The sequence below is a fragment of the Acanthaster planci genome, linkage group LG21 (assembly GCF_054643075.1).
Source record: "Acanthaster planci isolate LZ-2023a linkage group LG21, COTS_SCS, whole genome shotgun sequence".
NCBI lineage: Eukaryota > Metazoa > Echinodermata > Asteroidea > Valvatida > Acanthasteridae > Acanthaster > Acanthaster planci.
In genome coordinates, this window is record NC_141797.1 from 4,710,268 (window position 1) to 4,734,277 (window position 24,010).

Consider the following 24,010-nt stretch of genomic DNA (forward strand, 5'->3'; position numbering starts at 1 on the left):
ATGATCAACGATGCATGAGTTGTTACATGTATGGTTGTCATAACGTAATGCATGTCCATCGCAACTCCATGCATATATGCACAGCCGCTGCCTCGCCGACACTGAAATAGACTGGCCCTTCACGGTTTGTTGCTCAAAAGCGTTTTCAGTTTGTATACTTACACAGGACGCAAGACCGCTTCGTTCATCTGGTTCACAGACGTACTTGGGCCCGGGTCCAAATCAATTGGCTATGGTCGGAAATTACACCAAGTATTAGTTTGGCAGCATCCACGGCTAGTTTCCATAGAATCATACATGATATCAAGCCGTAGCCAACTGATTCAGACACGGCCTTCCTGTAAAGATAGACGAATGACGTCATCTGATCAGAGTGCCCGACTGAAATGCGTGGAAGCCTGGGGGGATTCCTTTGCCATACATATTATTCAATCTCACCCATCAAAAATATGTTAACATTACGCGGTAGCAGAATTCCTGCCAATCAAGTAAGTTTGGCAGCTTTTGGAAATTGTTTTATGCAAAATAAAACAATTCTTTATTTTGCTGACGCGCAGGTCTACGGCAACACTCGTGAGGACCAGAAACCAGAGACTTTTTTGGGGGGCCTAAGGATGGATTAAACTGTCTCATATCAAGGTGCCAGCATAGTCTCACGCAGCGGGCATTATCAAATTGCAGGGGGCATTTTCAAATGTTGTAGACCGTCACGTTGTGTATTGTTGAATATTGAAACTGTCTAAGGTATTTATAAATAAGATCCCACATGTTGTCTGGTTTCAGGTATAAATGAGCGCGTCTCAAATTTACTAAGGCACGTTGCCTATTTGTTGTGGTGAAGGCAGTCAAAACACAAATCTTCCGAAGGTTGTGATAGAACTACAAGTGAACTGGGGTACTTGTTGAGAGATACTATGACTGCTACTTCTCCTCTTCTGAGGAATAACTTGATTAGACTAGAATAGTCAATAGGATTGAACTATCGAAAGCTCTCCCTCTCTCTCGATCTGTTTGTTATTCTTTTCTATTCAGACAAACAATCCCTGAGGCAAGGCGTATACATGTATGCAATAAGAAACAGGGTGCAGTTGCAGTAAGGAAACTTGAGAAAGGAAAATCTTAGTCATGCATCTTGGTTTGATTCTCAGAAACTATGACGATGAACGAGTTATATCTTAGAAAAATCATCCTGTTAACTTTTACACTAAGAAGCTTACATTTATACTGAACAACAATGCAACTGAAGTACTGATATGGGCTTTGAAGGTCATTTACATAACTTGTAGGCCGAAACAAAACACAATACAAACTGTGCACAGTGCAATGTGTGTTTGCATTTGTGTGTACGTGTAACATACAAGGAAATGCAATGAGTAATGCATCTAAGAACTGGCAATTAGGACTACTACTTGGAATGGCAGTTCTTAAATGTTACATAGAATTATTGTGGAGTTCTAGTTTATTAAGAATTAGGATTCATGATTAAGTTACTGTCAGAAAATGCTACATGGTAAAAAAATCTTTGAGTGAGCTGATTTTGGGTTGAAAACAGGAGGTTAAAATATTTAAAACAAGATTCAGTGTGATTAAGAAGATTGCTTTTATGCCTATGTTGTAAAAGTTAATGCATACATGTACCAAATGAGTAGGCTGGAAACAGTTAAAAGGACCATAGATGTATATGGTTTTCAGTGGGGTTTCAAACAATTCAGAAACTTTGAGGATAACAGTAGTACATGTAAGCTTTATAATACAGATCTTAAGTGAGGTTTGCCAAAGGCTGAAGGAGAGTACAGTACCGGTACATGGAGTTATTGTTGACTGTCAGAATTAATAAGAGGTCACAAGCTTCAAATTTTTTTGTTTTTTGTTTTTTTCATTTTGTGTAGAGACAGTTGCGACAACGTCTCCTCCAAGGAGCAGGATCAGATGATTTACTTGTCAGTGATGAGGAATCTATGGGTGATGATGCTACACTTCATATACCCAGCAATGTGGTAAATAATCAATAACACTAAATGATACAAGGTGTTTGCAGAAATCTGAGGCATGTTCTACGGTGTAGTACCATAATTTTCAGAATATAAGCTGTGGCTTATATGTTGATTCTCACGCTGAAAAATGTCTCTGCGGGTTACTGGGCGGCTTTTACAGCAACCTTTGAAGTATAAAATCAGTCACAAAAGCTGCTCTTGGGCCACGAGTACCACATGCTAGTGGCGCAGTCATATTTTCGTTGGTTGCCATTTACATCTGATAACTCAACTTAGAGAATAAATAACAAATTCGAGTTATCCAGATTTTGGAAACATAAACGGAATTCCCCGAGGAATGGAGTCACCAAACACATCTTTTCCTACCTCCATTCATACATGAAATGTGTACGCAATCATAACAAACTTTACTAGCTCTGCTGTGGCAACATTTCAGTGATTGTTTTCATGAACATTCAATCTCATTTTTTGCACACAAATAATCATTTTACTGAGATTTTAAACTATTGTTACCTAAAGGTTTCTTTTTACCAGTCAACAAAAATCAAATGCTCAGTGTATGTAACCTTCGTCTTTTCATTAATCATGTCTGGCATGACTTGCCACAGAATTCCGGGCATGTTTAACTTGGGTTTTCCGATGACATCACTTTCTGTGGTCACGTGGCTATTTGGAAGAGTCAGTGATTGGACTGTCCATTAAATTACAGTATACATGTAGTAATGCCTTAATTGCTGATGGTAAGCCAATATGTTCATGTTACATATATACAAGTGTTGTGCTATTTAACATGGCCTCCTTTACCTGCAGTTGATTACTTTCTTGTGATATAAGGAGACAGCAAAAACTTTTTTTTCTATGTGATGCTGTACAGACTTAACAAGGGTAGGGCTGGCAAAATGTAATTTTGCAAATTCTCTGTTTTCAACACAGAATGTTGGGAGACGCAACTTGTTTTCCAGGTACACTGATTATGGTGGACGAATAAGCCGAGGAAGCCTGATCAGTGCTGAAGGTCAAAGGTTGGAGAATATTGCAAGTGAAGTAATTGACCAGTCATCATCAAGGCAATCCAGTGCACATCCCATCCTACCTCAAGTCATTGTCGAGGGCGACAAGGCTACCGAGCTTAAAGGAAATGACCTTTGGGCTTTGGACCTTTCTAGTGGCAAAATGCCGCTGCTCAACGACACCAAATCAGCAAATGACCTACATGAAGCAACAACCTCCGGGGAAGCCACTGCTGTAAAAACTGAAGCTGCAAAGCAGTCAGCATCCAAACCTGTAGATGCTTCTCAGAAGGGTTTTAGGAGTGGTTCCCCTGCATTAAGTATCAAGTCATTGAGATCCAATGGTAGTGGCGAGAGCCATGAAAGTTGGCATGATGGTGGACAGGTGAAGTCACACTTGCCTAAGATCGAGCAAATGCCCAGTGGTCACAGCGTTAGACCTCAGTCTTCCATGTCAGTTGATGAGAACATCCGACTACCAGCAATCGGCAAGGAATCCAAAGTTACTGAAAGTATCACATCTAGAACTGATGACAATTGTGAGTTGAAAATGGATAACCCATCGAGTGGGGATGACTCTCAGGTTGCATCAGGCCGTGGTGTGGCAGAACAACCGCTATCACCCTTAGATGATACAGACAGCTGCATTCTATCTCGGAATGAAGTTAGCCCTGTTCCAAGTCAGTATCCTCTTCTGAAGAATCTTGAGCTTGCTGACTGTGGAAAGGATAAAAACATCAACTGTGTGATGAAAGGATACTTTGATCAGCAGTATCCGGTGGAAAAGAAAATCATCCGGATTTTCATCTCTTCAACTTTTTCAGGTTTGCATCATTATATGATACTTTTTTCTCAGTTCGTTCTTTATGTCTTGGCTGTGCTAATCGTTCAAAGTGGCATTCTTATAGACCTTTGTGACTCTTCTAAAGTCCTTCACTGTGAAGATACCAAATGGCATATTCAAGACATATCATGGCATATGTTGAGTAGCCTTCAGTAAAGATGATAGCAGCAAAAGTCTTTGACTAAAGTTTCTTATTTATAGTCTTGTTTACAGTTGAAGAGATATTTAAAGATTGCATTCCACCTGGATGCCAGTGTGGTGCCACCTGCCTGCCAGCATTGTGCCACCTTATGCTAGTGTTGAGCCACGTGCATGCCGGTGCATGCCCCCCTACGTGTATCGGCACGGTGCTGCCTGCCTAAACCAGTGTAGTGTTGACGCTACACTGGTAGTGTAGCCTGAACTAATTTGGTGTTTAGGCATGAGCCCTGAAAAATGAGTTGGTAAAGGTACTTCTGCTTGGTGGTGGGGAATTGTATTCCCTGCTATTCTTTTTTCAAGCAATATGCGTGCCTTACAAGGGCTTATTTAAAGTGTAGTGATCTGACCAATCACTTTGACCAAAGACTACATGTTAATGCAATAGGTAGGTAGTGAATCTGTATATATTGATCCTGCAGGATTGGAATGAAATGGTCGACAGGAGTCAGTAGTAAATTTGTGTCGTGTAAAATGTTAATTCTGCATTGTTGTACACGTGTGTTGTACAACAATGACAGTAATTATAATAACGTAAAAATGCGTGCTAATGTAGTAACCATTTTGTCTCTCTTTTAGACTTTGAGGCAGAGCGAACAACTCTGGTATCCAAAGTCTATCCTCGTCTGCGCACCTACTGCAAGGAGAGGGGCTATGAGTTCCAAGTGAGTGACCCACACTGGGGTATGAGAGACATCACTGATGACAGCCATACTTATGTGCAACACTGCCTGTCGGAACTGACAGAGTGCCAAAGGGTGTCCATGGGACCAAACTTTGTGGTCAGTACTCCATTTTCCCCCTCCCCCAAGAGAGAAAGCTTAACATGTTGTGCACGTGATACATTTTTATATGCAGAGGGCACCCTCTTTTGCCGTGCAAAGTATACATGTGTGCTTAAAAGGCTATATTAAATTGTGTTGAGGTTATGATTTGTGAGTGTTATGATAGATACACCATCTACAAGATAACTAATAGTTTGCAGTGTCATGGAGCTGACTTATGAATTATTTTCTGCAAGACTTCTAGAGGATAACTCTTACATTGGCAGTGGTACAGACTTGTCAACAAGTGTAATGTGTTTCATTGATTTTTTCCTCAGTGCTGCATGAATGGAAGCACATGATGAAATAACATTTTCATGTTTGCTTATATTTACAAATACATGTACATGTAGGTCATTTGGGAGACATTTTGTGGTAAATTTTTCAGCATTAGGGAGACATTGGCTTTTAGGGAGACATTTCAGTGTCTCCCTATTTTCAAACTATCAGGAGGCCGAATTTTACAGTCCATATTTTGAGAGATGATAGTTTAGGGCCTAAAATGAAATCATATAAAGTTTAGTTCAGATCAGATTAGGGAATATTGAATTATGGGACAGTGAAAGTTGGAAATATTTTGTGCACGTTTTTATGAGGATGTCTCCCTAATGACCCATGAGCGGTAATCATTATTTATGATGTTATTTCAACAGTAAAAACAATGATCTGCATGAAATTGAACAGAACCATGACAAAATAGGGTTCTCCAATCTGTCAAGGTGAATATTTCTAAGGCTTTCAGCATTGCCAATGCAATTTGAACTTTGCAAAGTACATTATAGTGATCAGCATTATGCTCCCCAGGAAAGTGATTCACAAATGACCTCTGGAAAAAGGGTTAATTCTGGTGTGTGAATTTTAGCCTTTTCTGTATGTATGATTCCATTTATGTCAGCAATAACACACATTACCTACATGTACAAGTAACTTGGACCAACAGATGGCATTGAACCCTGCTAGTTCTCAGATATTCAGTTTCAAAATTTCCAATTCTTTCAGTCGATACTAGGACAGAAGAGTGGCTACACCCGGGTACCAGCCTCCATATCTGTGGAGGATTTTGAGAGGTTGATAGCAGCATTACAAACAGCACGGGAGCAAACCCTTCAAACCCGACGTGCCTCGAGGATTTCTCAGTCAGACACAGTTTCCATTGGGTCAGTGGCAATTTGATTTTTTTTTTACCTGATTTGCCGGATGCTTTTTTCTCAGAACTTCCCCTAATCTACATTAATTTGAGACTGCGCGAATGCTGTGGTGCGTTATATACCAAACAAACTTGTTAATTGTAACAAAATTCTTGTGCGGGGGGAGAGGGGAGGAAGTGCGAGGAGTCAGATGGTACACAGCTGGGAGGGGGTGTCCGACTGTGGTACTATTCTGACTGGGTGGTTGGTGGCCAGTTGGTGGAATGAAGTTCCAAAGACAGTGTGTTACGTGCTCTTGGATAATTCACTGGGTTCTCAGTTGGTGGATTTCAAGGCACATCCACGCGGCGGCAGAAAGTTTCGGGAACAACATAAAAAAGAAAAAAAAAAAAGTATTCTGTACATGTGACAATTCAAATGTCTGTCTCTCAGCGTCATTACATACTGAGAGATCCCTATAAAATGATATGCTAGTTTGATCCCTAGAAGGTCATTCAGAAAGGTCTATCTAACAGGAACGAATAACCCATATGTTCAGTGTTAAACTGTTTGGTTCCACACATTACACAAACTCTTGAATTAAAAACACTTTTACCCCTGAACCTGTACAGGCCGAAATTAAAACAAAATATACCGACACAAGAGGGCGGTCTTCAAGATCATACTACTGCATTACGGTGCTGATCTCATCATGAATTTTTCTTCACCAGGGAACAAACTGAATTTCTGATAAAATGCCTACGAAGCACGTGCACTAAAGCTTACTGTGCTTCCAAATATTTGTCAAACATGATAAAACTATGTATAAACACAGGGAAAGTCTTGCCTACGGTCGGCATTACCCGGAGCACATCGTACAAGCTACATCCATCATGGTTATGTACAGCAATTAATGAAGGCGCCATGTTTGCAAAATCACTGCCCTTTTTCGTCTTTAGATTAATCACTTTTAAGGAATGTCAGCACCTCTATTTCTTTATGTTCAAACTCTACATTCATGCAAGATCAAACAAGTAATAAATTAGATTACTTTAACATTGGTACAAGTAGTTAAAATTGCATACCTGAGTTGGTAGATTACAAGGCATATCCACGGCGGCGGCGACAAGTTTCGGGAACAACCCACCGTCGCGCGATGGCGCCCCACTTACCCACCAACCGAAGGATGCCAAGCAAGGATAGGATATGTTATTAGTGTCCAATCCATTCCTGTCGCTAATTATTGTCATAAGGACTGGAGAAATAAAACAGAAGAATTCAAGAGGCTTGGGACTTTTAGCAAGAATGCTCCTTATATTAAGGATGGAGTGTATGTGGGACACTATTTCTTTCCTGCAAAGTCCAGATGTTGCATAGACATGCATGCGAGGGAGATGCTATTACCATCAGCTGACAAATCTGCTCTAGTCTGATGTTTTTGAAAAGATATCTCCTTGAAAACCATTTTTAGTTCATTTTTATTGTGACTTTATAAGTATTAATTGTTCAAGTACCAAACTCTCCGTCAAATACTGAACTGAAAAGAAGGGAACAAAGCTCAGGGACACGAACATTGGACAATTAATGTTCCAAGGTAAGATTACAAATAAAGTTGTGACTTCAGATCATCATTGTTTAATAAGTTTTTACGACAAAAGTGCTCAAAAAGTACTCGGCTAAGTACTTTTCAATTACTTTTCCTCTTACACTTAATTTTTTATAAAACTTTGGAGTCTGAAGTCTTAACCACTTCCTGCTGGGGGCATTTATGAATGTTGATTCTGCTAGGTTTGAGTATTTTTCATTTTTTTCTGTTTTCAGAATTCTTTAAAATTTTGTATCTTCATTTACTGGACTCTTACACCCACAAGAAAGACTGTCTGGTTCTACTCTAATCTAACAGACGACATCTATTGACGCTGGTGTTTTTCAGCCAGGCCTGCAGCCTTGTAAAAAGAGCCCGATGTGGTGTGCGATGTCACATAATTTTCTTTTGTTCCCAAAACTGGCATAGTGCGCTATTGACATCTTTTCAACAGGGGCCAGATTAACATGCAGCGGTACTGTGTAGCTCATTGCTGTGGTGGTGGAGTGCTCTTGTCCCGGTGGTAATCTGCTCGCACTGAATGCCCCAAACAATGGTATACTGTTTCCAAAAAAATGCTGGATTATCTCCACTATTGAGAGTGAAAAAATGTTGGTAATTCCCAGTAGACTGGACCTTTGTTCCAAATACGGTCTTTTGTTACAAGGCCCAGTTCCCTTTGTCCGATTTCGAGCATATATGTGCATATAAAGAATACGTGTTGGAAACCGGACTCCCCTGCAGCAAGTGGTTAAATTTATTTTGTTATCTTGCCTTTGTGCATTTTACATTCCCTACCCATGTTCTTGAGCTTTGTTCTGTCCTAACTTTTCAGTATTTTACAGAGAATTTGGTACTCAAAAGAACTTGACTACAACACTGGAGGTATGAATTTAGTATACAACTACTTTCACCAATTAATCTGAAAGAATAGTCAACCACTGTTCCAGTCGTAGTTCATTAAAAGACTAGTCACAAGTATCAAAGTGAGTGAATGATGACAAAAGAATGCATTTGTTACAGTTCATTTGAATACCTTGTGACTTGACTTGAAGTTAGATGACTTGTGAATGACATGTGTTGGACTTGCGGGGACTTATAATGGACTCAATTACAACACTGTTTAAAGGTTAACAGGAATCGAAAACATTTAGTTCACATGAAGTATTTCAAAATAACAATAAATACATAACCATTTCAAAAACCTCAGAAATTCATAAAATGTTTACCCCATTAATTATGACCCCAAAATGAAAAAAAAATATCCTGCATTTCCCCACCCACCAAAAAATCCCTTTTTTGCCATTTACACTCGTAGGTTGATTTGATGACGTCATTAGCAGAACGCCTACATGTACAGGTAGAAATTACAAGACACTGTCATACTCTGTATTTCTTGAACTGAGACAGCGTTTGCCTGTGGGTTAAGGTACATCAAACACAACGTGGTCTATTGCAAGCATGCGATACTGCATGTGCTGTGTGCAATCATGCAATGTATACATACACAGTACACGGTAGGCGTTCCGATGATAAGATCATAAAATCAGCCTGGGTGCGTGAACGGGCTAAGGAGATTTTTGGTGGGCAGGGAAACACAGGATCTTTTCATTCATTTTTGGGTCACTATTAATGGTGTGAACATTCAGTTTGTGATGTATTTGAAATGGTTACATATTTATTGTTATTTTGAAATACTTCACGTGCACTATATGTTTTCAATTTCTGTTAACCTTTAATTAGTATGTGGGTAATTCCAGAAATTAGGGGTCCTTTTTTTCAATGGCCCTATTTATTTTGAAAGTTCAGAACACATTTTCTAATTTCCAGAAGTGATAAATTAATGCAAGTTACCTGCCAAACAAATAGTACTAGTTTGAAAATGATTCCGGTGATATTTCCATGTCAAATAACAAAGGTCAGATGTAACAAGGACACGAAAATGTGATAGTTTTGGACCCCTAATTTCTGGAATTACCCTTAGTACTAATTTATTTGTTGCAGTGAAAGCCAAGAGAGTCATGAAAGGCGTTTGAGTACTTTGTCAACTGTGACAGAAGGCAAGTCTTCTGTTAGTGATTCAATCAAAAAGAGCCTCGGAACAACAATAGAAGAAGGTGATGAACAACCACAGCAAGCATGGCGATCCAGGAAAGTGTCAGACAACAAGAGACCCCAAGTTCAGTGAGTAAAACGCTCTTGTGTGTGACAACATTTTGATAAAAGTATTCATATACTTTGTGTTCATATGCTTGCAAATTCTTTGGAAGTGTAATTTAAACTTTCTGTGTTATTGATGAGGTGGTTTGCATTCAATATGTTTCATTCAGAGTGTTTTCAGTATTACTGGTAAGTCACAATACAGCTGTGATAACAAGGTACGGGGTCTTAAGAAGAGCCTATGTCACAGGGCATTTAAGTAACACTGACATGACTTGAGATTGGATACGTGACTGACTTGTTACTTGAAGTGGACTTGTCTACAGAACACATGTATACTGCATGCAGTCAACATGCTAATACATGTGTACATGTACGTGTGCATTTTTCTGTGGTACATGTACATGTGATTGGAATCCAGAATACACCTCATATTGCTCATATGGGCAAGTTAACAGTGCCTTCAGTTGTGCTTACACAGAAAACAATGTCACAGCATATTCCTTATGTTTAGATTCAGGCTTCATTTTGTCAAGTTCAGTGCAGATCTGTTTCCTGCTGAAAAAGTATTCTGCTCTTTTATGTTAGGCAATTCTTGGTTCTATCAGCAAAGGTTTGAAACTGTCTAACGTAAGATGAAAGTGATAGAGACATTCAGAAAAAAAGGCTTGCATGATTCAGTAAGCACCAGTAGACACCAACAGCTGGTGTGCTTGGCATGTATGCTGAATGCAACCATAGCTACAAACTATTGCAGAAGTTGTTGAGGTTGAGTGTTGTGAATAGCGTCACCCTAGATCACTTGATGCGGCATGTTATTCAGCCAGATGAGTGGAAACTTTAAATGCACAAATTCAGTTAGCCAGACATTGTTCAAATGCTTTGTTTCAAGAGTAGGTTTTGCGTGTTTGTTTTTTAGTAGTAGTATGTCACTTCATAAGTACAGTATGTCAGTGAAACCAATGGTTCAAGTTTTCATTCAGCACAGTAAGGCAAAAACTAGTCAGTCTCTGGTCAGCGCACGCATCGCTTTTGAATGAGAGCGTCAATTTTTTGTTTCATTTTTTTCTCAAAATTTTCAAAACAGACCTCTATTTCCGCACCACCTGAATGTTTGCGAGTAGACTGATTCCTGGCCACAAGTCCAAAGGGCAATTTATTCAAGGAACCAGACTAATTCTTAGGTACTGTAGCTTTTACCCGGTGATAGATCCCTTACAATTGCATAATGTTGATGTCAAACACAAAGAGTGGACCATGGGTAGGTTACAGCCAGCAGCCAGTAAGTTGCAGCCAGCTGATCAACAACAATGGCGGCATGACATCATCAGTTCTGGAACTTTGGTCTGACCAGAGACCGAGTTTTTTGGGGGGCCTAAGAGTACTTCTTTGTTGAAATATTTTTTCATCAACATTTGATTTGATTGGTCAGTCCTTTTGCCTTGTAATGAACAGAACATACACTTTGAATCATGTGTGTTTGTGTGAGCTGAATGCATGCGTGTTCAGTTTTAACAGCTCATCATTTAACATCTGGCATTTGTTTTATGACTTTGTCAATATGAGATATTTTAATAAAGTGAGGTCACATACATGTGTCTGCATGTATGTAAAAAACAAACTTTGGATACATGTTCCCAAGAGAAAGATGTTTGTACTGGAAATTATGCACAAATACCTAAATATAATCTGGAATGGAAAACGTTGAAATGAAGACATTGAATTTACATGTACAACCAAATATTCAAAACAAATTTCTTTGAGGAAAGAATTCTGTGACTCCTCATGGTACCCAACAGTACATGTACGTGGAACTTGGTACCAAAAATGTATGCACATAAACTAACAAACATTATATTACACTAACTATGCATACATGCTTGATTGTGCATTACTAACAAGTCGTGTCTCTCTTTTTTGATTTTGTCACCTGCTTGCTTTGGATAAACCCATAGCTCTACGGCTCATCTTCGAGAGAAAGGTACCCTCATGGTAAACGTGGTTAGAGCCACCGACATGGTTAAAAGACGGTAAATGATACTTTAATCAGGATTAAAATAACTAACTGGGAACAGGCTAGTTAATTGAAAAGTGACATTAACAGAGGAAGGTGAAGGAAGCTACATGCATCAAAAAGAGTGCTGACATTCTTTATGGAAAAACACAATGCAATGCTGTGGTTAAACAGAACAGCCAGGTTAACATAAAAAGTGAAGTAAATCAGTTATAATGTGATGAAATTACTTAAATGTTAACCTGGTTGAGAATCATTGTTTGGAGTGCAGAAATGTTTGCCCCAAAATATACATGTATTGTACATAGTGTCTTAAATTTGGCTCAGATATTTCCGTACAGTTTTCCATGTTAAGAAAATTAGATTGCTTGCATGCCTGTCTGTCAATCATACTCCATCTTCTTTACCCATTTATCCCTCCCCCCATCTCATGTATATGCATGCATACCTTATTGACAACTAAAGCTGGCCAACAACTCTACTACTACTCATGTGAGTATTCAGCTTTGGGGGTTTTCAAGTTGGAACATCCTCTCTGTCTTTCTAAGCTTCACGCTTTAGTTCCACAAATTTCACTCCCCTGAATTGAGACCTTTTTGCTTGATGCAGCTTTGCTTCGTGGTACTAAAAAATCAGTTGCTTCAGCCAAAGTTTGGTTACCTTTATTTCTGTCTGGGTCCAACGGTAAGCACACATGTAAATGTGAGCATGAAAATGAAGCCAAAATCAAAGGTAAGCCCAAGATTTGGAAAAAAGTCCTATGAGTGCTCAGTATTGCCCACTATTCACTTTTAATCAAGCTCTTGAAAGATTCTCATTCGCGTTTGCACTTGTTTCCTTTGCATGGTAACCTAGTGACAGCACTGGATTTAACAGTATGTTGTCTGTTGTCTTTCTTCTTCTGGGTTGGTTTTAGTTTTTTGTTTTGTAGTGTCTTTTTTGATGAGAGCAGAATCATTTTCATTGAATGAGGGCTTTTTGAAGTTATACATGCTTGCATTTAGCATTTGATTTTGCCAAATTACTTGCAACAATGAATAAAGATGTGGGTGTTACAGAGTCTTCTGTACTGAGACATATTCAGTGAAATGACACTTCATTCTTCATGAGTCATTCAAGATGATGGTACTTACACAAACAGGTCATGACCAGTGAGTTCCCCCCGCAGTGCAGAAATTCACCAAAAGTATCATGAGTCATTCCACCAGAAGTAGCAATGTATTAACAATACAAAATGGATCAAGAGGGTTGGAATACTTTATATTAAACATATTTGAATATTTTGTAACTTGATGACAGTAAATATAGGATTAGTCATGTAAACTGTGATGATCTTGGCAAACAAGTCTTGTGGTGTTGCCTTGATTGCAAAGAACATACATGTACTACATGTACTGACTGCCATCTGTTGTGTTCATACAAATTATAGGCACCTACTTGCCTTTTCCAAGCCTAAACCTCCATCACCATCTGTCCTTGCACAAATAATTTAGTGCCATCATATGTTTGATATTTTACAGTAGTTTTTCTGTATGTTTCATTGCCAGAGTTGTTCACGATCAAAATGTCTGATCCATTGTACGTTGGACATAGTCTTGGAATTCAATATTTTGCTATTTTTTCTCAATCTTACTAATTTCAGCACTTCTTGAAGTTTAAATGTCACATTAACGTGTACTCGGTATTCTTCAGTTACATGATATTATGCTGCTAATTAAATGTTCATATATTTTTTATTTTAAACTTCAGATTTGCACTTTAATACACAAGATTTAAAAAAAAAGACATGAAAATTAAGCTAAATTGCTGAAACTTCTGGAGTGATTCCGGGCATGTTCCATTTGTTGATCCAAGGAAAAATTGAATGTTCTAGGGATCCAATCCAAAGTTATGTACATGTACAGCTGTATTTGGAGTCAATGAGCTGACTGTTACCTTAAATACATGTACATGTAACTGTCTTGCAAACATAAAAACTATTTGGAAAAAAAGTTTTGAAAGGGCACTTAACTCTTTTGGGGCTCATTCCTTTCTTTTGTAATACTGAATAAGCAAAAGATATGTTTTTTATTATTTGAAAAGAAAAAAGCAGACCTTTTGTAAAAAGCGTGCACCTTCTGGTTGTGTTAATTGCCAAATTTGTTTTGGCAGAAACGTTCTTTGTGGAAATTGTACTGGAAGAGGTAAATGTGGAATTTCCCAAAGTTCCATATCTGATTAAAATTCTAATAATGAGTGATACATGTGGATGTTGCATCAAGAATATGGTATGCTGAGGGATTTTTCAAGTGCAAAAGTTTACAGCTTTTCACAACATTCCAAAGAAAAGATCAGTGTGGTGTTCTGCATGGAGTCAACATTTTCCGAACATCACTTTGCATTTTTATAAACAAGTACATGACTGCCAAATACATACGAAGGTTTTATTTATAAAGTTTGTATGCAGTCTTTTGAATAGATATAAACATCTGAAAAATATTGTTTCCACCTGAAGCACCAAATTACTTTTCACACAGTAGCAAGCTCTGAAATTGTCCTTTAGATGATCAAAGAAGATTCAGGGTTACTACATGTATAATAATAAAAATCCAATTTTCATCACCTTTTGAAGGACAAATTATGACGAATTATTCCTGTCAGAAAAGCCATTTCTGTTCTGTAACTGCCTGTTTTAGGAAATGGACTATACCTAATCTCTGTGTGCATCTTGATATTGCAGAGATGACACCATTGAGGGTGGAGGGGTATTTGATTCAGATGCTGAGCTAGACAAGTACACAGAGAAGGAGTATGACAATGACTTGGGCTTGCTCAAGAATTGGTTTCAGCTGGATGAAAACTGTGTTCCTCCTTGCTACAAACTGCAGAGTATAAGGTCAGTCCAGAGTCATTATAGGCCCAGGAATGGTGGGAAACTGAAATTATGGGGGAGGCATCAATTTACGAGGACCTAAGTTGTGGTTCACAAGCTTGTACTTTAGTTGCACATTGAATCAGCAGGTTGTGGCTTTTAGGAAGGCTGACTTTTCCAGTTTTGCAGAAATTTTATTATTGCTGGTCTAATTTTCTTGAGGGAATAAATATATGCTTGGCAGTATTAAATGTGCATTTAAGACCGACTCGGGAGAATGGCTGTGACATAATGCCTGAGCTGCAGGTGAGGGCATGGTCAACATTCATTCTCCTGAGCCGGTCTGACCAAGCACATATTTATTCCCATTTATAAATACCTTTTTGGTCAGAGAGTCTAAAAGAAGTCAATATATGACGGATTCCCAAGGATTTTGTTCTAGAATTTTACTTTTATTTTGCTGAACACCCCTGTCCATTTTATGATAGATTCCTTTTACAAGTTGTCCAATAGAATCTCCTTATATATTGGTGCGTACGTGGTGAGCCGTGTGCACACAAACTCTTGTCCAATCAGAATCAATTAAACTATCTCGCACTCAGGTGCCAGCGCGTAGGCATCATCAGTTCTCAGTGGGCATTATCAAATGTCAGTACATGGTCAAGTTGCATGTTGTTGAATAGGGAGACTGTCTGAGGTACATGTATTTCTGAATTCTGGTTTAATCACCCACTGGTTAAACTGGATAATTTTATTTTTAAAAAAGTTATTTTGGGGGTTAAAAATTTACAAAAGATTACATAACTTGAAAAGGTTGAGAGGTTTTAAAACTCTCCTTGGTCACAAACCTCACTCAGAGTAACATCCTAAGATATTATCTCTTTCCAATGCGTTAATGCCAGAATTGTTTTCTGCAACCTACAGATACTGATACAGCAAATTAATTAAAATAGTCATTTTAATCAAGATCACACATTGCAGATACAAACACATTGACATACATTGTACAGGTTATCACTGACACTTTATAAAAGGTTCCTGCATGATGAATGTAAAGAAAAGTGTTCATAGTTCACAATTTAACCTGACAGTTGTTCAAATTCTGCACAAACATTTTGGTCTATTCCAGCATGTTTGAAAGCTGTGGTACCTCCTGCACTTTGATAGCATATATGTGACTGGCTGTAGAAAAACGGGTAATAAGTTGCCAGATTCAGGTTATGAGCTTTTGATGTGACTGGATTGTGTACATCACAAGCTGCAATTTGATGTATGAATGACCCCTGTAGTGCACAGCGTTCCGGAGATATATAGACATTTGTATAGCCACATTTTCAGATTCAGTAAAAACACTTTCCAAGAAAAAGCTCATAAAGTGTAGCACTTGGAAACATAATGCTATGCAGGATTTCCTACTGAATGATCCAGTTTTCATCTTTATTCATCAGTATCCATGTTTTTAGTCACAAATTCTGAAAATATAAAGGTTATAGAAGCTATTAAAGGAAAAAACAAAAAAATAGGCCATAACATGTTTTGGCATTGTGCGACTTATTACCCTTTTTGCAGAGCGGGTCACATATAGTTTAGCTCTATGAAAATAAACTCATGTAGTCCAGGTGCTTTTCAGCTGATTTAAACTCTGCCATCAAATCTTTCAACCCGGACAGCTCAATGTTCAAAGATATTCAGAGCAATGACAAGCAGAAGAGACAGCGAGCCAAAAACCAATGGATCTTGGTTCAGCGACGTCTCCAGCGATTACTGCATCGCTACCTGAAGACTGACAAGCAGCGCAGGGAGTACTTCCTGACAGGTCTTGAATGTGCTGTTTTTACAACCAAAAGCACCATACTTGTAAAAGGGCATATTAAATTCAAACATTGGTCTTTTTGAACAAGTGTGCTTTCCATGTTCTGTTTTGTGTGTGCAAGTTTGATCAAGAACTATGCCAGAAACCTTTGATTGAACCTACAATGCTGGTTTTGTATTGGTTTGAGACCAGCCTGCTGATGAAGGCATATGTTGTCATAATACCTTAGGTGTAAATATTGCAATGCAACACTGGAACCATGAAGTTTCATGCTGACAGTTGACTGTCCTAGACAGAAACTTTAGAAACATTAGCCTGGTGGAGTGGTACATTACATATTAACTGCAGGAGACAATTGTTCAGTGTCAAACTTTCTCTATGGGGTTGTCAAATTTAATGGGTTTGTTCCTGAACCTTTTATAAAGATACCCGTGGGTCATGAGTGGGCCGTACAGAAGACTAGTTGCCAAAGGAACTCACTGACCAAAAAAATGGTATTCTTAGCTCCCATTAAGTTAATCTTGTTCTGGTCTTTTGTCAGTGTGACCTCCGTAGGTTATAGATTTGGGACTTTTCATTTGCTCTTTTAAAAAGATTGTAGATGTCTTGGCTTGAGAAGGTATAAATTTAGCCCAACTTAAATCTTAAAGTGACAAACATTTTTATCCATTTTTTTTTATAATGGCATATAGTTACCGAAAAAGAAGTAGATTCGGGTATCCTGAGTACAGATGCAGAGGTTCATGGCAGAGTGTTGTCATTCAAGAGGTTCATCACTGACCTCCAAGCTCATCTACAAGACTACAATGCCAGGGACTACATTGACCTTCACCCCTTAAGGCCAGAGGTTGATGCCATTGCTCAGGAGAGAGTGGATGATCTGAAAGAAGTCAGAATTCCAGAAAAGGTATAATTGTAGAAGGAGTTTGTGTAGAGAACTACAAATTAAGTACCCATCATTTTAAGACTTTAAGCAAAGTGCCTTTACAAACTCTGTAACTGTACCTATTTTACACATCCCTGATTTAAAGAATGGGGCCTTTTTCTAATAACATGTAATGTTCTCCTTGGCCTTAGATGATAGCAGGGTGGCAGACATAATGTGAGTGCAAAAGCACTCACATTTTTTACTGAGTAAAGCTCGGAGGGGGTTACGGGGCTGAATAAACAAATCATCAGTTTGACCATTAAAAAAAAGAACTGAGTTATAACTTAGTTACATTTTTTATGTTTATTTACTACCTTACATTAGATAAGGTCAACTGAATACTTGAGAGTCTATGGGTTAACTACCAGTGCTCTTTATTAGAAATTCCTTTTAGTCTTCTTGACCCAGTTGCTGTCACAGCCTGTCAACTCTGCGATGGGTACCTTGGATAAGGTATCTTCCAAGGAAAAAGAAATCCTCAAGTGTTAAGGGAACATTGTGATATACTGCTCCTCTGTTTTGACTCATAGTTGAAGTACACTGAAATCCATGAATTCTCCACTGACTGGCACAAGGACGGCATCAATCCAGCCATCAACCGCTCCCATGCACACTACCTCGACAAATTTGGAAATGAATTCTACGATGCAATGAAGGTTATGATAGATGGTGCTGCCAGTGTTCAGGCTGGGTCCAGTGTAGTGCCTGAAGACAATGCTTTCTACTGGCGAGTTGTACCACATGTGAATTTTGTTCAAGAGTGGTAAGACTGAAGATTTAATATCCAGCAAAACCCTTTGTAAAATTGCGTAAAAACCTCTTTTTGAAACACCAGACATTGTCTTGATCAATACAGCAAATGGCCTCATTAAAGATATGAATTTCTTTCAAATGTTTATTTTGTGTGTCAGTGTCAAGTCTTTCCATGGATGCAGTGACATTTTGACAAGCGTCAAGTGCTACATCAGGAGCAACTCACAACATCCTCTTGTCATCTATGGCAAGGCAGGCAGTGGAAAAACATCTCTGGTTGCTAAAGCAACAGAATTAGTCAGAAGTTGGCTGAAAAGGTATTAGTGGATCAAGTACCAAGAGAATTACTTGCTAACTAAACCACTGTGCTGTGATCTTGTAAAATGTTTTCTTTTGAACAACCTGTCAAAAAACTGTTTCATTGTATAGTGAAATGTCCCCATGATAGGGTCCACAGAAAGAGGTTGTTGCAGAATTCTTCTGCTGTGACAATTTTTGGCAGCTGATGTTCAGAATCCCTGTCGATTCAAACATAGCAGCAGGTCTCATGAATGTGTCTGCTGTGGATAATTAAATTTTCATTTACTTTGGAATCATTGTCATCTTGAAATGTATTCTTTTATCAGAGTAAATTTTGAGTTTTTTTAATGGAGCATGTTTTGACAACTTTTGTGACCTGGAAGAATTCAGACAAAGGTTTGTAAAAGTGTACACAAAATTCATTACCTAGCGAGAATGCTTGGTATTGACAAATATTCAGTACACAGTATTGACATTCCTCAATAGTGATGAGAAATTTCGGCGAACAGCTTGTATCTTTTTGTGCTTTGTCTAGTGAGGATGCAGCTGTTATTGTTCGCTTTATTGGACTGACAGCTGAGTCACAGCACATCCGGAGACTTCTTGCAGGTATCTGCACACAGATCTGCCATATTTACTGCCAGGATACCTCATCAGTACCAGAGGTAAAGCCAAGTTTGTGCTTGGATTATGAATGGCACTTTAAAGCTGAACAAGCATAGCAATGCATGCCTCATATCACTCTGCGAAGCAGTGTTCTTGCTAAGCAATTGTGTGACACTGGGCCCTGATGCATTTTATGTAGGTGTGGACTAACAATGCCCTCGGAATCTGCCCGTCAGACACAGGGAATGCATGGTTGTCACAGTTCAGAGTAGGACAAACAATGCCCTCGGAATCTGCCCGTCAGACACAGGGAACGCACAGTTGTCACAGTTCAGAGTAGGACAAACAATGCCCTCGGAATCTGCCCGTCAGACACAGGGAACGCACAGTTGTCACTGTTCAAAGTAGGACAAACAATGCCCTCGGAATCTGCCCGTCAGACACAGGGAACGCACAGTTGTCACAGTTCAGAGTAGGACAAACAATGCCCTCGGAATCTGCCCGTCAGACACAGGGAACGCACAGTTGTCACAGTTCAGAGTAGGACAAACAATGCCCTCGGAATCTGCCCGTCAGACACAGGGAATGCACAATTGTTACAGTTCAGAGTAGGACAAACAATGCCCTCGGAATCTGCCCGTCAGACACAGGGAACGCACAGTTGTCACAGTTCAGAGTAGCACTGGACAAAGCCATAGTAATATTGCCATGAAAATGCTATTCATCTCCCAAATCCCAAAAGAATTGCCTGTCAAAATATCGAGATGTGTTCTAAATGAACTGTTTTTCAATTCATTTTGGGGAAAAAGTACATGTACTTGCAATACTTTGGTATGTTTTTCCCACAACTTCTGATTTCTGTTGATAGAGATACAGTTAGATCTCAGTTGTTACTGTAAACTAGAGTCCCCAAATGCGGTGCACCTCATTTCCCTTGACTTTCCTCACACATTGCCACTAAAAACCTTTTCGTTGAAAAAGCTTTTACCATCAAGATGATTACTATTTTTCGTGTGGCCTGGCCATCTTTGAGAACCTTAAATATTCAAGTCAATCATTACAAAAATGGTCTCGTATGCTGGATGTGTAGAAGTGTTTCATGTCAATTAAGAAGCATGACTTTCCACTTGGGTAGAGGTGCCAATGCTATGGATATATACATATATACATGGCTCCTGGATTTTAGGTAATTAAAAAAATCATCAGAATAATCAGCTCTATATAACAAACTGTGTGGGTTAAAAAGCAAATCATCTGTACCGCTAATAGTTGGTAAGGCACAATTTTGAAAAATGTTGGAATGATTTGGGATGTTGAGATCATTGGGAATATCTGCAGGGAAATGGAGAAGTAGATCAACACTATTTAAATTTCATGTAACCTCACAATTTGATCTTATTTTATACTACATATATATGTTTTGACAGTTTTTTGGCTGTATTGGCAAAAACCATGTGAAAATCATCGTTGAATAAAACCTGTATCACCAGCACTAGTGCAGAACAGTTATTTGGGAAGCTTTATGTCGCTTGTTCTAGTCAGTCCTACCGTTATCAGCTTTTGATCAGACCATAGAGGAAGGACATAGAAGGAGTTGCAACTCAGGCACTTCAAAGTGTTCAATGATGGTTGCCGCCAAGTCAGACAAATGATAGAAAACATTCCAAAAATGTCTGCTTACTGCCTGCATCATAGCCGGACAAGCGGGGCCAGTAATACCCAGCAATACTTGTAGTCTTTTGGCCTGCGATTAAATACAAATTATTGCTTTGATCAGGAAATAGAGAAAAATACCTGATATTAGACCTAGTTTTGTCATCGTAAATAAACTTTTAAAATTTTGATACACTGTTCCGTTATCCATGCAGAGTTTGTAATTTTATTCTCCTCCGTTCAATACATCAGTGTTCAAATTTAGCTAAGACTGGCCAACAAAATGTTCACTACCACTGGAAAGCTTAGTTCATTAGAAACAAAATGCACTATTTCATCACAGGGAGTGATCGTAAAATCTCATAAAATACGCTTTTGTACAAATGCCATAATAAAAATGATCCAAACAAAACACAAAATCTTGTGAACAACCGTGCTATTTATTCCCAAAGTAATTCCAGAAGAAAGAGCTCATTAAGGGCAATGACTGCATATAGATTTAGGGCACACAGTATAATGCAAGCAACTGCGCAAGCATTAAATTTGATGTTGTCATGATATCATACCAAGTACAAAGCATGAATATTCAATTTTCTGTACCTCAGTACAAGAAGTTTTAAGGATGCAGATTACCATCAACAAATTGCGTCGGTGATCATAGGGTGCAAAGGGGTTTCGTGGTTGTGAACATATGGTACATAGCAAACGTTTGCTGTGCTCTGGCTATGGACGTACCAGGTGTGCCAAAAAGGGGTAATTGGCCAGATGTTAAAGCCCGGGCAGTTCAACTCCTTCTGTGTCCTTCCTCTATGATCAGACACATGCCAAGGTCATATGAGAACACACTCGCATGTGGGCAGACTGCCATTATGTAAGATTTTGAATCACAGGGCTATCAACTATTCTTTCGAAGGATTACTTTGGCCTAATGAATGACCTGGAACATCGTCTGCATTCAGCCACTGCTGAGAAACCCCTTGTCCTATTCATTGATGCTTTGGACCAGCTTTCTGATGAGAATAATGCTCGTAACCTCAGCTGGCTTCCAAAGTTCCTGCCGGAGCATGTACATCTGGTGGTTACCACGCTAACCCACGAGGAGGAACAGCATGAATGCTTCAAAGTGGTCAAGGTGAGAATGGCTATTCTTTAAATGGAAAAACCGCAGGTCAATTGGTAATTATCTTTGGGATTGTGGAGCCCTGTCACTGCCACTGAAAGTGAACATTCTGCTGATTTAATGCACAAGTGTTTGGTTTGGTAGCTCCGGGGAGTTCTGTATGGTCTAGTGATGTGCTTTGGAGTGTTCTCTTTGTCTCTTCAATTGGAAGTAGAGATGAGGGGGTATTAAGGAGCACATGGGTTTAACTGCAACATTGACATGTATGTATCTAACCCCAAAAGATTTGCCTATATGCCACTAAAGCACCTGTATCAACCTGAAGATTTAGGAAAGAGCTGTGACACACAGCATATTGTAAAACTCTTAGTCCATGCCTGCAACCTACACAGATTACCAATACATATGCATTATTTCCTAGTACATTACTTCCATTCGCTAACTTCTTGATCACCAGTAGTGCGCCCTCACTCGTTCAACTCCTGCAGAGGCAGCCACCATGTTCTTCCTCTTTTTCTAAGTGCCATTACTATTGGACGTGTTTTGATCCTTAGCTACATAGCATTTCGGTGTCATTTCTTGATCACCTTGTTTGTTTTTTCTTCTTCTTTTGAATGGTAAGACTGTTACTTTTTCCCTTGTAAAGATATGTTTGTCGTCCTTTTTTTCTCAGTCTTGCGCAGGTGGCAGATTGACCCTTATATTGACCATCATTTTCTAGGTTTTCGCCTGGAGGCGCTGTTTGCTTTCTATGTGTTCTTGTCGATTTCAGAATAAAATTGAATACGTTTGTCTCTTTATTCTGCTTATTTCTGTTTCTTATCTGTATATACTGTAACGTGTGGAAAGATCAATAAAAAAACCCCAAAAATTGTGGTCCAAGTCCAACGAGGGGGACTTGACTGACCACTGGTCCTGAGGGTGATGCGGTGCTACTTGGCTCGACAGTAAAATACACCCACGACGGATAGATGTCATACCCGTGCAGGTACAGTTCAGGGCAATGGAGCAGTAGCCTTGAATGCCAGCACAATGATTCGAAGCTTGGGAAGAACAGCAATGCCCAGTGGATCCATTAACCCTAACACTCCTCAATCCTTCACCTGTTGGAGGACTGAGGAGTGTTAGGGTTAAGGTAGCTCGACTTGGACGTCGGTAATAGCTGGCTCATTGTTGCTGTCAGCGTCTTGCCTGCCTGTGATGGTATGGTCAACAGAGAACTTGGCATGGGAGTATCTACCTAAAATATAGTGTCCTAGCACATTCCCTGTTCACTCATACAAAGAGTCTTATAACAGAAACATTTTACAGGGCTTGGCCTAGAAAGATTAATAGGATGGCAGCCCAGGAGGATTAAGGTTCAGGCTCCAGAGGGTCAAGCTAATAATCCCCACCGGCTGGGCTGACCTAGAAATTCTGGAATTCAAATCCTGACTGTAACAATACCTTCTATTTTGCTTCACCCCATTGTGGCATCTGTCATTTATATTTTTGTTGGTTATCTAATCAGAATATCTTTGAGAGCAGTTTCTCATTATTTTACTTGTCAAATTTTGTTTTGTATTTCACTGAAACTTTTGGCATTCCCTATTCTTTCAGGTTTGCTTCTCCCTTTCTGTGTGTTAGATTCAAGTTCTAGAGGGAGCTATTGAGTTTGCTCTTCACCCCACTTGGAGTAGTAACACCCGTTGTGGGTCTGGGATCGCTTGGTTAGTAAGGACAGTGGTGCGGTGGTTTTGGTCCTGGCGAACCTAGGGAATAGGACAGTGCGTAGGTTTACTATTCCCTCCATCTTGGTCGTTGGGGGGTACGACCATGCGATACCCTCATTTGCTCCAGTACTGTACTGCTGCAGCATGCGAGTTCGCTTATTGAGTACCCTCGTGACTCACAGCAGTCTTGTGGCTGGTCCCCTTGCACGGGGTGATACATCCGATCGTTCAGCTGCACGCCCACGGGCCTTCTTTGAGCATCTTTGGCCCGTCCACGCACCCCCTATTGGCCTTTTGGGGCGTGGCGGAGTCTGCCCAGGGGAGCACTATTAGGTGACTCATAGTCGTGTAACAGCATTTCTGCTGGCACAGCTCGGCTTACCGTCCAGTCAGGTAATGCCGATCAGGTAATCTTATCGTCATTAGATGCTCCCTGCGGGCCATCTTCAAGCATCCAGCAACCACCGGCCCATCTATGTCCCTCTACTGGCCTCTGGGGCATAAGGGACTTCACCAAA

At 39.5% G+C, this 24,010-nt stretch overlaps 1 protein-coding gene across 7 annotated transcripts in view; it reads left to right on the top strand.

The window, feature by feature from the left end:
- Positions 1-24,010, top strand: part of LOC110981600 (uncharacterized) — a 51,274-nt gene that overhangs the window by 14,165 nt on the left and 13,099 nt on the right. For 5 of the 7 annotated variants that reach the window (XM_022239268.2, XM_087131026.1, XM_022239272.2 and 2 more), the window contains 14 exons: positions 1,890-1,997; positions 2,928-3,828; positions 4,626-4,828; positions 5,870-6,027; positions 9,587-9,766; positions 11,698-11,772; positions 12,222-12,248; positions 14,476-14,631; positions 16,278-16,423; positions 17,113-17,327; positions 17,879-18,111; positions 18,260-18,418; positions 18,937-19,066; positions 21,574-21,792. In XM_022239268.2, coding sequence (XP_022094960.2) covers positions 1,890-1,997; positions 2,928-3,828; positions 4,626-4,828; positions 5,870-6,027; positions 9,587-9,766; positions 11,698-11,772; positions 12,222-12,248; positions 14,476-14,631; positions 16,278-16,423; positions 17,113-17,327; positions 17,879-18,111; positions 18,260-18,418; positions 18,937-19,066; positions 21,574-21,792 — 2,910 coding nt within the window. The remainder of the gene's footprint in view (positions 1-1,889; positions 1,998-2,927; positions 3,829-4,625; positions 4,829-5,869; positions 6,028-9,586; positions 9,767-11,697; positions 11,773-12,221; positions 12,249-14,475; positions 14,632-16,277; positions 16,424-17,112; positions 17,328-17,878; positions 18,112-18,259; positions 18,419-18,936; positions 19,067-21,573; positions 21,793-24,010) is intronic. The other 2 variants (XM_022239269.2, XM_022239270.2) reach the window with 2 other exon arrangements.